This window comes from Rhodamnia argentea, chromosome 9, assembly GCF_020921035.1.
Source record: "Rhodamnia argentea isolate NSW1041297 chromosome 9, ASM2092103v1, whole genome shotgun sequence".
In the NCBI taxonomy this organism is placed as follows: Eukaryota; Viridiplantae; Streptophyta; class Magnoliopsida; order Myrtales; family Myrtaceae; genus Rhodamnia; species Rhodamnia argentea.
This window is the reverse complement of record NC_063158.1, coordinates 7,843,796-7,860,571: the sequence shown is the minus strand read 5'-3', so window position 1 is coordinate 7,860,571 and position 16,776 is coordinate 7,843,796. Positions and strand designations below refer to the sequence as shown.

The window sequence follows — 16,776 nt, the reverse complement described above, 5'->3', positions numbered from 1 at the left end:
TCGACGGGGGCCGGCCTCACCTGCGGCCGACGAGGACACCCTCCAGTAGCCGTTCCATTCAAGAAAAAAACAATAAAAAAAGGAAAAGTATTTAGAAAATATAATGACGAAAATATCCTTGGTCTAGGTCATTTTTTGAAATAAATATAGCACTTCAAGTTTTTATTTGAGAAAATAAAGGCACTTCAGACCCTTATTTAGAATTTTTTTTTTCCAAATTTATTGCCTCTGACTTGTATAACTTCGTATCATTCAAGTGTCATTCTAGGTGAGCCATGGACCGATGGTGGCATTTTTTTTTCCCCTTATCCATTCAATTCCTCAAAGACTCGGTTCAGCAAATGCATAAAATCAGTATGGATCGACCATTTTCCCAATTATGGAACGGTAATGCGAAAATGGACACAGTGGTGGAACAGCGATGGGCGTCTGGTTACGACCAAAACACAAATTGGGAAAATTCAAGAAAGGGGGACCAGAAAGTGGTTCAAGGGATGCGTCATTGCGTTGCATTTCACTACGTGAAGAAGTCACGCAAAAAGATCGCTTCTTAATGCATGGGTCCTCAGGGCACATGGCCTGTGCCCTTCCATGCGATGTGTTGCAATAATTGAGTTGGGCGTGTTGACTGTGACCTTTGCCTAATTCTGCATTCGCATCCCGAAATGCAAAGACAAGATAAATTATATCGTCCATACGATGGATACACTTGGACCCGTCAAAATGGATCATACATGATGGGAGCACATAACAAAAATCCGATACCTTTGCTCGAAGAGATCGCCAAGAGGGAGCTCAAGAATATATCCAATCAAACCCACATTCTTTGAAAAACTTAAGCTAATGAATTATAGGCTAACATGGATATATTAATTGTTTTACACCACTTCGATTCTCCGATATGGGATTTCTTTAGCATAACTCACACACGCCGTATCCTAACAATCTCCTAATCACGTGTAAGTTCGGTGTTAGGTCCGCTTCTCCTTAATTCGGGTATCCTTTCACATCAACTTATCTCAAGTTGAATCTCCATCAAAACCCAACTTCATAACCATTAAGTCTATCATTGGGCATGCATTGCTAAGCTAAGACGTTCATCGCCCGTAACCGCCACATGGATCAGAACCCAACTCAAAAACCGTTAATATATTTAGTTAGGAAAATGAAATGGGATTGTGAACATCTAAGGTGGAGGACACTAGTATTGTGTGAAACCATACACATTCCTGAATTGAAGAAAATCTGATCTTGGCTAGTAAACTTGACCAAAAAAGTGTGGCAACAACTTTTGGATGCAAAGAGTGGAAGATAGCCTTAGGGGCAAGAGTAGTACCAAAGGGAAAGTGTACGGGTACACTTTACCTTCTCCAGGGAAATAATGTCAATGATATGGTTGTAACTACAGTGGCTACAAGTAATTTGTCTACTCTTTGGCATTATCGTTTGAGACATCTTGGTGAAAAGGGCATAAAGCAGTTACACTTAAGAAAATTTCTTCCAAGTTTGTAGAAAGTTGAGTTAGATTTTTGTGAAACTTGCATTTATGGAAAACAAAAAGCGGTCAGTTTTGAATTGAATGGGCGACAGAATAAAGGGCGAAAGCTAGAGTTGGTTCATACCGATATTGGGGAACCAACTCATGAACTTTCTTATTGTGGTAAGAGATATTTTGGAAGACCATGGTAAAAAAGAGACGAGTTATCAAATTAAAGCCCGGAATATTCAGCGCGTTCAAAATTTGGAAGATCATAGTAGAAAAAGAGACAGATTATCGAATTGAAGCTCTGAAGTTTGATAATGATGGTGAATATTGGAGTAAAGAATTTGTAGAATACTTGGGCGGGAAGGCATACAAGAGTTGAAAATTGTTCCCAGAACTCTTTAAGAGAATGGTGCAGTTGAGAGGATGAACAAGACTATTTTCGAGCGTGCAAGACGCATGAGACTACATGCGAGTCTCCCGCTACACTTATGGGCGGTTAGCGGTTGTCTATCCGATCAACATGAGTCCATCTAGTTCACGGGATGGAGGAGCACCTCAAGAGCAATGGTTAGGTAAAAAAATTAATTATTCATATCTAAAAGCTTTTGGTTGCATTGTAGTATTGATTGATAGAGAATATAAGAAGAAACTTGATGCTAAGTCCCAAAAGTGCGTCTTTATCATATCCGATGCCTTTGAAAAAAAAAAAAGGATGTTTATTGGTAGGCTGTGGATTGGATCGGATGAGCCCACGCCTAATCCACATCGAAGCCCATTCACGTGAAAGCTATGATCATGAACACTTATTGGGCCATATGTTTGGGCTTGGACATGGCCCATTTCAACCTTGTAGCTCTTCTTGATCAGGAATCCCAAGCACCTTTCTTTGTCTCGAATATTAGACGACCGTGGCACTTTCACGTCATCCATCGTTGAGGTGATGTAGCAAAATCGATGCAATTCCGACAGACGAAAGCAGTCGCCTTTCTCACTGATTCATACATAGGACGACTGATTTTTTCACAGCATTAAATGTGGGAACATGCACGATCGTGTCACTGCTGCTCGTGTTCAACGAGCAACGATTCCGAGATCAAATTTGTTATTGTATGATCACTCCGTGCAGTTGGAATGGCTCTGTTTAATGGCTTGAGTCATGTTATTATCGTGATTAAGACGCTTAGGGAGGCTTTACAAATGTGTTTCGCAAGTTTTCGAATATTCTTAATATTCAATGTTTGAATCTCCCACAACGGGGCCATGCTCGGGAGATTATCATGTTTTAATTAGGATATATTTATGCATCAATAATTTTTCTTTTCTGAACAAAAACTGTCCACAGCGATGTGTTTGTGCATGACTTTTTTGCCCTTTTTCTACACAAAGTTAGCTTTCTACGGGGCAACAAATTGTGGCGTGCCCAACCGCCACCAATTGTATTTGGACATTTTCATTGGGAACAAGTGGCTCAAATTCCGTCCCCACATTTTGTGGATCATAACATCTTGTGCAAAACGAAAACAAAATTTTAAGGAAATAACCAAAAAGAGTTGTTGCGATATGTATGTAACGTGATGGGGAAAAGGTAATTCGATAAGGTACATATGTGACAAATTTATCTTTCATTAATTTTCGTTGAATTGAATTAATATCCCAAAATAATAATAAAAAAGGGCGAATGTTTGGTGTGCGATTTTATTGTGAAATTATCACAAAAGGAATGGTAATACCTTTTAGTTTTATAGTTTTAATTTCCTGCGCACATAATGGGACCATTACCATAGGTGGTAGAGCGCTAAATTAGACATGTAGAGAAAGATAAAGAAACTACTGTATACATATACAATAAAGATTGGAATTCAAATCCAGAGTCGGGAGAAACTTATGATTGTCGGTCTGAAATATTTACTCCAACAGAAGGACTATGATCGTTAAATAAAAAGGACTATAATCAATTTAAAAGATTAATACCACCAAAAACCTTACACTGATATATCTGTGGCAAATTTATCTAAAATTATTTTTTTATCACAAAAATTTCAAATTGGTACATCTCGTGACAAATATACCTCAAATTATTTTTTCAACTACCAAAAACCTAAACCGGTGTACATCCGTGACAAATTTATCAGAAATTAATTTTTTTGACCACTAAAAATTTCAAACTGGTACACATGTGACAAATTTGACTTCCATTAATTTTCGTTGAATTGAATTAATACCACTAAAAACCTCAAATTTATATATTTATGACAAACATATGGTAAAAAACTCAAACGTGTGCACCTGAAAATTGCCACGTGTCATCCAATTAAGCAATTTAACGATAAAATTTAACTAAAACTAACGAAATGTAAATTTATTATAAATGTACTGGTTTGTAATTTTTCGTGGTATTTATCCTAAATTTAAGTAACATAGAAAAACCATGTATTTTACGTGAACCACGTGTTCCTCAGCCGTTGACTTTTACACGAAATTCCAGTAAGCCCCCTCATGGGCTTTGCCCTCTTCTTCTTCCGTCCGTGTCGCCCACACGATCTTTCCGGCTCTTTCTCGAGATACTCGGAATTTCCGGCTGCGCTTGAGAATTTCTCTCTCTTTCCAGGTAAAATTTTTTCTCTCCTTCAATTTCCTTGAATTCGGTGTGATCACTCTGGCAATTCCCTTTCGATTCAACCGTGCTCTCGCTTCCTATTGAACCGTCTGTTCTTGTTCGTGGCATTTGATTGCTTCAGAGCCTTGAAGCATTCATTTTTTCTTTTTCTAGTTTTGGTTTTAGTTTCATTTGGAACTTTTGCTTGAGCTCTATTCAAATTCCACTCAGGGATTCGTGATAGGAGATAGCTATTAGACGGTCGTGCTTTTATTTCTGAGTTGTGGGAACGGTTTCATGGCAAGTTCATAGGATAGAAAGCTGGCAAAAATTGTATGTATATTGCTGAGAGAGAGGTTTTGATTGATTGGGTATGAGAATGCTATGGACTCATGGAGTTCCTTGGTTTTGTGTACAATTTGAAGCCATTTGGAGTCAGCATTGCTTGAGTTTGATTTTGCTGCTGTAATTTGTTCCTATGTCCTTGGTTTGTCAAACTTGTAGAACTTGCTTCATTCAGCTGCTCTAACTGTGCTAAACTTTGCTCAATTGACCCAACTGGCTGCTTTTTCACGTCCTGAATGTGCTCGACTATATTTCTTGACGACACCCCGGTATTATTCTCCTTTTGCAGGAGGGTTTGTTGGTGTGAGAAGGGATGGAACTCTTGTTTAAAGGTCTCAATGAGCATGCACCCGACTGTGCCTTTAATGAGAAGGCGATTCAGAGATGCCCCTTTTTGAGGAATATTAACAAGCCAACGTGCTTTTCCTTTTCATTTCTAGATCCACCTCAACCTGTAAGCTGTTCGTCTTCTGTTTGGATATGGGCCACCACTATTTTTGGTTTTGTTCTTTCTGTGATAATTACTCTTTGTGTATAGAGAATCACACGATAGAGTTATGGCTTTTCTTATACTCAGGTACAGGGAGCCAAAGGTCCGATTTTTGAAGATGGTCCTAATTTCGACATGGCTTTTAAGCTCTTCCATGGAAAGAATGGAGTTGTCCCACTCACCGAGAGTCCCAACGTTCCTAATACTGAAGCTGTTGCTGAGCCTATACCTCAATTCAATCCCTTGGCAGCAAAAGCAGCGACTATCAGTCTGTCTGCTTTTGGTCCAGGGGGTCCGTTTAGCTTCGGTCCCTTTTTTGATAGATCGAGGAAACAGAAGAAGCGGGTTGATTCATCCGACAAGAAAGGACCCTCTTCTGAGGTAGTACACCTTTCTTTGTTATGCATCTGTTTCAAGTGTTATGAGTTTAACCTGGTGATATATCCAACATATTGTTAAAGAGGTGTAGAATTAAAAAATAAGTTACAACTCTCTTAATAGACAACTTTTTGAAAGATACCATTGGTCCATATAGTGAAACTGTGGTCTTAATTTTGCTTCACAACGCACTAGCATTTCTCGATTATTTTAAATCTCAGAGACATGTGAAAGTATTATGTTTCATTGATGTTACAAAAGGCTTGTCATGCTTTGAGTTTCTTCTGCAGAAAGGAAATCCAACCAATCACGAGGCACATGGAAACGAATGGTTGCAAACGGGTAATTGCCCAATAGCTAAGTCATACAGAGCTGTCAGCAGTGTCCTTCCACTGGTTGCGAAGGCTCTTCAGCCACCACCAGGCATAAAGCTCAAATGCCCACCCGCAATAGTCGCCGCAAGAGCGGCCCTTGCCCGGACAGCCTTGGTTAAGACATTGCGTCCTCAACCCCTCCCTTCAAAGATGCTAGTAATTGCGCTCTTGGGCATGGCTGCCAACGTGCCTCTAGGTGCGTGGAAGGAGCACACAGAGAAGTTTTCTCTATCATGGTTTGCAGCAGTTCATGCGGCTGTACCCTTCATTGCCATGTTGAGAAAGTCGGTTGTGATGCCTAAATCGGCTATGGCGTTGACGATCATGGCCTCCATAGTAGGCCAAGTTATTGGCTCCAGAGCTGAACGGATCCGGATGAAAGCCGCTGCTCAAAGGGTGGTGGCTCCAAACTTAATAATTGATGGCATCGCACACCGCGGTACGAGCGAGGGTGACATTTCCAGCATCAACTGCAGTACACAAGGAATGATGAGAAACTCGCCTCCAGTAGAAGCTTGTGGTACAGCTTCAGGATCTAGTGTTTGTTGCTAGTACTTTCAATTTGTGATTAAGATCTCGTAAGATCAGCTGAGAATCATTATCCATGCAGCATTTGAGATCGACTTATTTGGGTATGTTGTGATTATTATTTTAGAGTATTAGCAAGTTGGGGGTATTTGTGTAAATGTATTATTAGGCTTAACCCTAAGCTAAGTCTATAAGTACTCTTTGTTATCTCTGAAATAAAGATTTGATTGCTCTTTTATCAATAACATGGTATCAGAGCTTGAATTAAAAACTTAAACCCTAGATTTACAAAATAATTGACCCACGACCACTGCTTCTACAATTCTTGCTGGAATTCTTCGACATTGACCAAATCCAGCAAGTCCCAGAGTCGGCCATCCCGGACACGACGTTAGGAGGAGTCGCCTAGGCCGGGCGACCTCGGGGCCGAGTTGCCCAGGCCAGGCTACCCCGGAGCGGGCATCACCCGACTCGCCCGGGTTAGGTTACCCCAGAGCAAGTCTTGCCCGACCTCGTCCAGGCTTGGCGAGCCCAGGGGCGGCGTTGCTAAGGCCGGCGAATCTCCGGGGACCTCGAATCCAACGCCAACGACCTCGGATCCGATGTTGCCTGGGCCGACGAACCTAGTTCGAGCATTGTCAGAGGTCCAATTCGATTTTGAATGTGCTGATTTTGCAGATTATGTTGCTGTAAATGGGTATTTTTGTGAGTTTGTGCAGTTGGTGTTTAAAGGATTGTAATCTGTGAGGTTGTGAGTTGATGGTGATAGACGTGTGGCTATTGGGATATTGTTAAATTCTTGGAAGTGAATGGTTGTCTTGAACAAAGTAAATTTTGGTGCTTTACTAAAATCATGGATTGTGCGACACCCCAGGTATGGATGAAGTGTGCTTTACTAAATTCTGGACAAAATAATATGAGTCAAGTTTGTAATATGTGGGAGGCTTTATTTGAAGCCAAAATTGGTGATGCTGGGTTGGCAAAATATTATGCTCGTTTTGTGTCTTTGTATCAGCATCTCAAGTCTTATTTTTCACCGGCCACCACGATTACTCGGATGCAACAACGTGAAGCGGACATGATGACCGTACTCTTTCTCCGAGGTCTTGGTCTAGATCACAATGCACTTCAACAGCAGATTACCTCTCAAAGCACTCTCCCTTTCATTGAAGAAGTATTTTTTCAAGCTGCTCATTATACTTTCGGTCCCAAGACTTTAGCAATGTCGGATAGTAGTGTTGTGGTGGCTCATGGAGGTTAAGGGACTCGTGGTCATATTAATGGTCATGGACAATGGAGTTCTGACGGTTCAAACCGTGGTTGTGGTCGTGGTTTTTAAAGGCGAGGTGGTGTTCGTGGTGGTAGTAATAATCCTTCTAGAGGAGCTCGAGAAGGTGGTCAAGGGAATCGCTTTTGTACGTATTGTCTACTTTCTAGGCATACTATTGATTATTGTTATGACCTCCATTCTGAGCTGTACGGTCTACATGCCTCCATTGATACTGAGCCTTGGACTTTTTCACCTGGATCCTCTTCCGGACAGGCTACGATAAACTTGACTCGTGCAGAATATGATGAGTTGGTCAGAGCACAACAGAATACCAATGGCGTTGTGTCCGGTCCTACTATTACTTTGGCACAGCATAATGATCCTACTTGTCTACTTTTTAGTACTCCTCCTTGGATTATTGATTCAAGTGCCACTCATCATATGACCGGTAATTCTCGTCTTCTCACATCCACCTCATCTGTTCCTTCTATGTCGGTTACCTTAGAAAATGGTTCTCAATCCAAAGTAGCTGGTGCGGGTTGTGTATCATTGAGTTCCTCTGTCTCCTTACCATTTGTTTATTGTATTCCACACTTTCCTCACAATCTATTATCTTTCGGTTTTATTACTCATGAACTTGATCGCGATATTATATTTTCTTCGTCTTCGTGTGTTCTTCCTGGATCGAAGACCGGACGCCGAATAGGTGGTGGGCGTGAGGTTGGTGGATTGTACATCCTAGATCTTGAGATTATTGTTGCTGCTACAACAGTTCAGAATAAAGTCGTGGATGATTCATATAGGTTACATTGTCATCTTGGTCATCCATCAGCGGACGTACTTTGACGATTTTCTTTTATGTCTAGTTCGAGTCTTTAATTTAATTGCGAAACTTGTCGGTTGGGCAAACACCATCATGCGTCTTTTTCCCCTCGAGTTTTGAGTCGAGCTTCCCAACCATTTGAGTTAGTTCACTCTGATGTGTGGGGTCCTAGTCGAGAGTTTTCGTTTGGTTTTCGTTATTTTGTCACTTTCATCGATAATTGTACTCGTATCGGTTGGTTATATCTAATAAAAGATCGTATCGAAGTTTTTCATTCTTTACGCCGGTTTTATAATGAAGTACGTACTCAGTATAATCATTCTGTTAAGTGTTTGCGTGCAAACAATGCTTGTGAGTATTTTTCTTCTTCCACTTTTACTCCATTTCTCAAGTCTCATGGTATTTTACATCAGAGCTCTTGTGCTTACACTCCATAACAAAATAAAGTTGCTAAACATAATAACCGTCATTGTTGGATGTTGCACGTTGCCTACTTCTTCATACTCATATGCCTAAGTCTTTTTGGAGCTATTCTCTTCTTACAGCATGTCATCTCATTAATCGTCTTCCATCCTCCATGTTGAAAGGAGCTATTCCTTATACTTTTCTTCATCCCGAGCATCCATTGTGGTCCATTCGTCCTCGTATTTTTGGATGTGACTATTTTGTTCATTCTTTGTCTCTTGGGTTGGATAAGTTATCATCTCATTTTGAAAAATGTATATTCGTGGGTTATTGCCGTACTCAAAAGGGGTATGTTTGTTATAGTTTTACTCATTATCGGAATTATATTTCTGCTAATGTGACTTTCTTTGAGGATCAAGCATATTTTGGCGATATTCATCCTCGGGTACCATAACCATGGATCTTACGCCGCCCTTAGCACCTATCTCTCAACCGGAGCAACCACCTGTTAATTCAAATGATACTCCATTGGATCCAGGATCACTAGCATCAACTCCTCTTCGGGTTTATACACGTGGTCCTCGCCCGGTTCGGGGCCATACATCTCCACCAACAAGCGTTCCACCACCACCACCTCTAGCCCAGGCTTCCGATCCTCTTCCACCATCTCCCGACAGTTCTCCTAGTGCTCACCGCACTTGGTCTCGATATCCTCTGTCTAATTTCATGTCTTATCATAACTTAAGCTCTCGGATGTATGTCTGTGTCATCTCTTGCATCTGTATCTGTGCCAAGTTGTGTGCATAAGGCTTTGGCCCATCCAGGTTGGCTCGTGCTATGGAGGAGGAAATAGCTGCATTGCATCATAATAAGACTTGGGAGCTGGTTCCGTTGCTAGCTAATAAACAATTGGTAGGTTGTCGCTGGGTCTTTGTTGTCAAACACAATCCAGATGGTTCAGTTAAGCGCTTAAAAGCATGTTTTGTGGCAAAGGGCTATACTCAAACTTATGGTATTAACTATGATGAGACGTTTCTCCTGTAGCCAAAATTCTTTACGTTCGTATTGTTATTTCCTTAGCTACTCGATCTCACTGGACTCTTCATCAACTTGATGTCAAAAATGCATTCCTCCATGGTAATTTTCACAAGGAGGTGTATATGGAGCAACCACTTGGGTTTGTTGCTCGGGGGGAGAAGGGGTGCCGGTTGCGAAAAGCTATTTATGGACTTAAGCAATCTCCTTGTGTTTGGTTTGGCCGTTTTAGTGATGCGGTTATCACCTTTGGCATGCATCAATGCGGTGTAGATCACTTAGTATTTAATACGTCATCTTCAAAAGATTATGTTATTCTTGTTGTCTATGTTGATGATATCATTATGATAGGAAGTGATGTTTAAGGTATACAATGACTCAAGCGGTTCCTACAAAAGGAGTTTAACACTAAAAACCCAAGTCGTTTTCGATATTTTCTTGTTATTGAAGTCGCCTATGCTAATGATAATATTGCTCTCTCTCAACGAAAGTACACTCTTGACATTCTTAAGGAGGTTGGTTTACATAATGCTAAGCCCGATGACACACCTATGGACTTTGGAGTGAGGCTTGATAATGAGCATGGAGAACTTCTTCATGATCTAGAGAAGTATCGTCACTTAATAGGCAAGTTAAATTATCTTACCATCACTCGTCTAGATATCTTGCGCTTAGTGTGGTAAGTCAATTTATGAGCTTTCCTCGTATTACTCATTGGCAAGCCACTCTACAAATTGTTCGCTATTTGAAGGGAGCTCCAGGTCAAGAACTTGTGTTCCATAATCGGGGTCATATTCATATCGCCGATTATTCTAACATTGAATCTTTGGAGGTGACAGGATATTCTGATGCATATTGGGCTGGTTGTCCTATGGATCACCGGTCTACTTCGGGATCTTGTGTCTTTCTTGGTAGTAATCTTGTGTCTTGAAAAAGTAAAAAGCGATCTGTTATTTCTCGATCTAGTGCAGAGGCCGAGTATCATGCTATGGCTAATGTTATGGGTGAACTTTAATGGCTTCGTATGTTGTTAGTTAAGATTGGACTGTCTATGACCGGATCATCTATTCTCTTTTGTGATAATCAATTTGTTTTTCATATTGCTAGCAATCCGATGTTTCACGAGCAAATGAAGCATATAGAGGTGGATTGTCATTTTGTTCGGGGAAAAAGTGAATTGTGGAGACATACGGTTGATGCACACACGTTACGAAGAGCAACTAGCAGGCATTGTCACAAAGCCTCTTCGACGTGGGTGAGTTTCATATATTTGTCATAAGTTAGGGCTTTTTGATAAGTGCTCTCCAACTTGAGAGGGAGTGTTGTGTTTATTATTTTAGAATATTAGCAAGTTTGGAGTATTTGTGTAAATATATTATTAGGCTGAACCCTAAGCTAAGCTTATAAGTACTCTTTGTTATCTCCGAAATAAAGATTTGATTGCTCTTTTATCAATAATAGAGGACCCTACAGTAAACGATAACAATTATTTATGTGATATTGACATCGTGGTATGTACGATCTTTCTCCTCTGTGAGAATAATATTGAGGCATTGTGGTCCTGTGATCTTTTTCCTCAGCATTCAGAACTTCCCTTCTTGAAAAAAGTTCATTATCAGTTATATAAGAAATTCTACATTTCTATATTCTACCACCTTTCGGTTGCTGAATTCTTTTTGTGATTGATATGTTTCTTCTAGAATTATTATTAACAGCACGTGTAATTCTACCGAGTCAAGCATTTTGGTATATATTACTCAACAGATCGTTGCTTTAGCTTGGCTTGATGATGGTACCAGTTGTTTTTTTTTTTTCATGCCAAGAAACTTAGTTCACAAGACAGAACCCAACAATATCTGATGATAATGCTGGAGGAAAGTATAAAAAGGAAAAAATACATTGAACTGACACTCTACAACCTACGTAAACCGCTACGGTTTTCAAACAAAAGTCCGCAAAAAACAGCACCTCTGCATCATTATAAAGGCACAGCCACTCCCACCGCTCCTTCATAGACTTGAGAATTAGGAAAGACTTGCATTTGCATGAAATGAAACAAGAGTAGCTTATTCCAACCCTTCGCCCAAAATATTTCTCATTACCACGGCACAGGGCATCCTCCTGCATCGTCTTCCCTCCGGAAACACGGGGAACAGTGGAAGGAACGCCTTCATCATTGCTCAAACCCAAAAGAACTGGATAAGAACAGGTATAAACAAAAGCTGACTCCATTACATTACTCCCAAACCCCCCCGACCCTTTCCCTGGAAACCATCCCATACCTCCTAGGTGTTGCGGCGCTGCTTCCATATGCAGGTGGAACTGCACTTAGCCCAGGACAGTCTCTCGCCCAGTGCCCAGTTTGATTGCACTTATAGCATACATCACTGGAACCTCCAGGAGGTCTATTCACGTATGCCCCTCCCATCGTCTGAGAAGGGCCACTCATGATGCTCGGACAATTTTTTGAGCTATGGCCGCTTCTCCCGCAGCTAGTGCAGCTTGAATTCATATCGTTTGGGCCCGTCATGGAAAGTCTAGCACCGTTATACTGGTTTCCATATTGAACCGCTGAAGTATAGTCTGCCGATGACCTAGAACCTCCCGTACCAGCATTGTTTCCCATGGAATAGTTCCCCATAAAAGATGAAGATTGCATACTCTCAGCATTCCCTGTTAAAGTACTGATCATCCCGGTATTCGAAACTAGGTGTTCCGACTTGACATCAGAAGAAACAGACCCATCTGCTCTGTTCTTGTCCAACAAATCCAGATAAAACCTGGCCTCTGAAGAGAAATTTACCTTGTCTGCTTTGACAACGGTCGACTTCACGCGTTGTTCATCACTAAAGATCTCCTCCTTCACTTTCAACTTTAATATGAATTTGGTGAAGAAAACCTTGCGGATGATTTCTCCAAACCTCTCATCATGCTCAGTTCTCAGATAGAACAACTCCTTTGCCGATATACCCATTATTTCCTCGCCAGATTCCTGAAATGCAGTCACCCATGCTTGCCCAGTGTGGTCCTGAATCTGGATCTGGAGAATGTACCTGTAGTCGCATTCATCAACGCAGCGGTCACACCTATCACACCGCCACTTCCCATCGCCGTTGTTTGTAACTTTCTTGTTGCATTGGCGATCTCCAATTACAATGGGACAGGCTGTGTAACAGAAATTATCCACCTTTATATATCCAATATTGGCAGAAACTGTAATCCAATCCGGCTTCTCAGAAGTCCCTAGCTTTTCATCTTTGATCTGCGATATAGTTTTTCTTGCCTCTGTCCTGCCCATGCTTGTTATTTCTCTTGATATAGACACCGTAGGGGCAGTTTTACCTTCCCTCTCAAACCACTCCTTGAGCCTGCGAGCCTCTTGGATGTCAGGCTCTATAAATAACTGGCTCGTAGAAATAGTACCCACTGCCTTCCCATTAAAATCACTGACTCTACCCGATTTCACTGCCAGTACAGGAAACTGTCCAGAGTCGCACAGAATTTGCAGCCTTTGTCCTTCTGCATTACAAAAGTTCCCCCACAAAGTCAATTCAACACTTCGGCCAGACTCATCTTTCAAATGAAGGCTTCTTTTCTGAGTTTCAGAACCATTTTTCCTCATTATGGATGCAGCCGGATTTATAGAGTGGACAACACCAATTACGTCGATAATACTGTTGCTTTCCATGCCTTCAACATCACTAATGGGATGAAAATGAAACTGCTGCCTTGGAATTTGGTTATCATCCTCAATGCATGGCTGTACAATTGAGGTGGTTTCCAGATATATCTCGTGATCATTTCGGAGGTGATTGAAATTCTTCTGAGCAGGTTTCAAAGTACCCCTGGAAATTAGGTACACCTTGCTAGTTTCAATCTGGTTGTAGAACTGGTCAGCGACAGCATTAAAGCACGTCACGCGGATTTCCCCACCATCCGAATCAAGAAGATCAAAAGAAAACACTTTTCCATCACCGCGTGGATTGTTGTAATGCCTAAGCTCGCCCTTTGCAGTCACTCTGGCCTTAACTGTCCACCTGTTCTGGTAAGGGTTGAGAGCAGCGATTGGAATTATCCTTGGGGGAGCTTCATTCTTTGCTATAGGTCCCCGATTCATGTACATTGGTGGCGGCTGCTGATATGATGGCTGAGGCTGGTGGACGTAGGAATTAACAGGTGAACGTCGAAATTCATTGGTATTATTGCGGATACCCATATTTTGATTAGCATAGGACCCACCAAACTGAGCTGACCTAGGGACACCAGGTTCTGTGTTTGAGTGCACAGGAGTAATGGGAGCATTGCCATAAGAAGGAGCAGCGCTTGTTGCAGGACATGTTCCCTGATCAATACTATTCAAGTAGGAACCACCACCACGCATGTTTTGTAAAGAGGGTGTGGTTGGTTTTGCCACTTCACTTCCAGGAACTTTTGCCTGTACATGTTCTCCAATAAGATCATGCTTGGCAAGTACAACCTCCAAGTCAACAATGATAATAATCCTGCTTGCACAGATCAGATTGGACATGAGGTCTAATTTAACAAAGAGGAAATACAGCTGAAGAACTCAGGTACACTGAAAGCAAATATACTTTTGTCATTTGAATACAGTAATAACAGAAGCAATGAGAATGAAGACAATGATAACAACCACAACACAACAATTAATTGCCCAATTTCCTTCAAACAAGGCTATAAGGACACAAACTCTTCAGCTCACCCCATTTTTCTCATCTCCACAACAACTGAAAAACACAAATGCAAAAAGCCTTTAACCGGGTAAACTTGAGTTGCTATTACATCCAGACAGAGCACTCGATCACAATAACTCAAAGCTTACCTTGTTTATCTACTAAATATCTGATCCTCCGAATTTATCGTCAATGTGTCTAATTTTACTAATCCATAATCAATAACTTCCACTCCCTTAGACCAATTACTATCAAAACGAAGTAACCTGCATAATGAAACTCTAAAAGTGTAGGACAGAGTCCAACGGATAGCAGCCCAGTTGAAATTCCAACACCTATTGCTTCAGAATAAGGTCACTAACACCAGTTGAAATTCCAACACCTATGGCTTCAGAACAAGGTCACTAACAGTCCCCTAATAACTTAATTAGGCATTTGATGCCCAATAACACCAACCCCGAAACTGTAATTTTTAACCCAAAAAGCCGTCACTTCAGCAATTCATGGCAAATTCTTTTGCCCTCTTTGCATCTGCGACAACTGAAAACTCAGTTTTCTTCGCTTCCCTGAATACCTGAAGGCAAAATAGTCTATCCAAACAACAAAGTCGAACCAATTACATAAACAAACAGCAAAAGCATGCGACTCCGTCAGGAGTAAAAAAGAAAAGCTCGTATCACGTACAGTCGGTCCCTGACGGAACTGCAAACGAAGTTATTCATCCTGATGATGGAGCCCTTCTGCAACTCCCCCGAATCAACCAGGTGGTTGAGCTGCGTCGCGAGCATGCCCTGTTGCGCGTGGGTCCCATCGGACAGCACCACCCGGAACCTCTGCCTCTCCCTCTCCACATCGTTGCTCGGATCCTGGTTCTGATGGTTCCGGGTGTTCACCACCTTCATGTCCGTCACCTGCAGTATCGGCTTCACCTCGCTCTCCCCGACGAGCTCGCGCTCGCAGATCTTCCGTATCGAGCCCTCCGTGAGCTTCGCCGCCGACGGCATCTCCGAACAGGCGAGGGGACGTCGTTGCGAGGGTTTTAGGAGTGAAGAAAGCGGGAGAGAGTGTGTTGTGAGATCGGCGAGAGGAAATGAAGCGATTTGGATTGGGATTGGTTAGATCGCTCGAGTGACAGAGCGAGGGAAAATTTCAAAAACCCTAAAGAGGAGGGATGGAAAGCGCCATTTCTGGGTTTGAGAGGGAAACTGAAATGCGATGCCTCTTTCCGGGAATCCGTGCGGTCCCAATTTATATGTTGGATTCATTGTGCGCACGCACGTGCGAGTGGCGTGAGGCGTCCCTTGGAATTTCCATTTTGTCCAATCTCTTTTATACCCTTTTCCTAGGTTTGAGCTTGTAAGCTAAGCTCTGACAACATCTTTTTATTACACAATTTTGGGATTTTTTTTTTTAAAAAAAGTCTAGTGAATCCAATAAATTATAGCTGTTAATCTTGCGCGATGCTTGTGAGACAAATACTTTTCCGGACACCTGTTTAATTATTAGAGATAACTGCTCGAAACCATCTTCAACTTTGGTATCATTACATAATAGCACATAACTTTAGAAAATCCGAATTTTGGCATTGTTGACAATACATACCATTTGCATTTTGAAAAGTTTCAGGTTATCTCCCGCAAATTTTTATTTTTTGTTGCTCTTGCTAATTTTACTATATATAACCATTACGAGTCTTTTGAAAATGAAGTTTCTCAAATTTTTTTTTTCACCAAAGTAACCTATTTAACACTGTTAATGAGTGGGGGGGGAAGAGGATGTATGGTTGGTGAAGTTATGAAAATGTGATAGAGGTTATTTTGGTAAAAATGAGTTAGTTCACCCAGCGATTATGCAAACTGGAAAGGTAGCCACTACAATTAAAATATTATAGTTTGCGGGCTATTGTGCCAAAGTTTAGATTGGATAATCCATGACTTTTCAAAATTGGAGAACAATTGTGCGACAATGTCAAAGTTCATGGGAGTTTTGAGCAATTAACAGTAAACTTTGCCCGATTAGAATAATTGTCGAAGTGCATAACTCCATGAGAATTATTTGGCAAAAAGAGAGCACGAGTATCGTGATAGAAAAATTTATAATAAATATTCCATTCAATCTATTTATTATCATCATTAATGTTACCGTCGAAATCGAGAGTATCATCATCGGCTCATTAAAAAAAAAAAATGCCCCCTCTATCGTTATGGTATATCCCGCCGGATGCACACCCGCCATTGCCACCGTCACAGCCGCTGCTACGACCACCGCCACCATCGTCATCATCGCATTGCCGCCGGCGGCGGCTCCGTCCCAGCATCGTGGGCTCGCTACTTCCAAATGATTATAATGGGCACT

General features: G+C 41.4%; 2 protein-coding genes across 5 annotated transcripts; one reads left to right on the top strand and one right to left on the bottom strand.

Moving 5' to 3' along the window:
• The first annotated feature begins 3,988 nt into the window (after positions 1–3,988).
• LOC115744396 lies at positions 3,989–11,376 on the top strand. Of its 3 annotated transcripts, none has more exons than XM_048284910.1 (5): positions 3,989–4,094; positions 4,717–4,881; positions 5,005–5,298; positions 5,586–6,301; positions 11,192–11,376. In XM_048284910.1, the coding sequence occupies exons 2-4, from the start codon at positions 4,741–4,743 to the stop codon at positions 6,219–6,221; spliced, it is 1,071 nt and encodes a 356-aa protein (XP_048140867.1). In that variant the 5' UTR covers positions 3,989–4,094; positions 4,717–4,740; the 3' UTR covers positions 6,222–6,301; positions 11,192–11,376. The 3 variants fall into 3 exon arrangements, with proteins under 3 accessions (XP_048140867.1, XP_048140868.1, XP_048140866.1); XM_048284911.1 differs by having other exon boundaries at positions 4,076–4,094; positions 4,698–4,881; XM_048284909.1 differs by lacking the exon at positions 3,989–4,094 and having other exon boundaries at positions 4,478–4,881.
• Positions 11,377–11,513: 137 nt separating this feature from the next.
• Positions 11,514–15,631, bottom strand: LOC115744393 (replication protein A 70 kDa DNA-binding subunit A). Of its 2 annotated transcripts, none has more exons than XM_030679539.2 (2): positions 15,106–15,631; positions 11,514–14,232 (listed from the first exon to the last, which is right to left on the bottom strand). In XM_030679539.2, exons 1-2 carry the CDS (start codon positions 15,423–15,425, stop codon positions 11,967–11,969), a joined length of 2,586 nt encoding a protein of 861 aa, XP_030535399.2. In that variant the 5' UTR covers positions 15,426–15,631; the 3' UTR covers positions 11,514–11,966. The 2 variants fall into 2 exon arrangements, with proteins under 2 accessions (XP_030535399.2, XP_030535400.2); XM_030679540.2 differs by lacking the exon at positions 15,106–15,631 and adding an exon at positions 14,571–14,761.
• Positions 15,632–16,776: the final 1,145 nt, after the last annotated feature.

Coding starts and splice junctions, on each gene's coding strand:
- LOC115744396 (XM_048284910.1), top strand. CDS start 4,741: ATGGAACTCTTGTTTAAAGGTCTCAATGAGCATGCACCCGACTGTGCC. Junction 4,882..5,004: donor TTCTAGATCCACCTCAACCT/GTAAGCTGTTCG, acceptor TCTTATACTCAG/GTACAGGGAGCCAAAGGTCC. Junction 5,299..5,585: donor AGAAAGGACCCTCTTCTGAG/GTAGTACACCTT, acceptor TTTCTTCTGCAG/AAAGGAAATCCAACCAATCA.
- LOC115744393 (XM_030679539.2), bottom strand. CDS start 15,425: ATGCCGTCGGCGGCGAAGCTCACGGAGGGCTCGATACGGAAGATCTGC. Junction 14,233..15,105: donor AGTTCCGTCAGGGACCGACT/GTACGTGATACG, acceptor CTGTGCAAGCAG/GATTATTATCATTGTTGACT.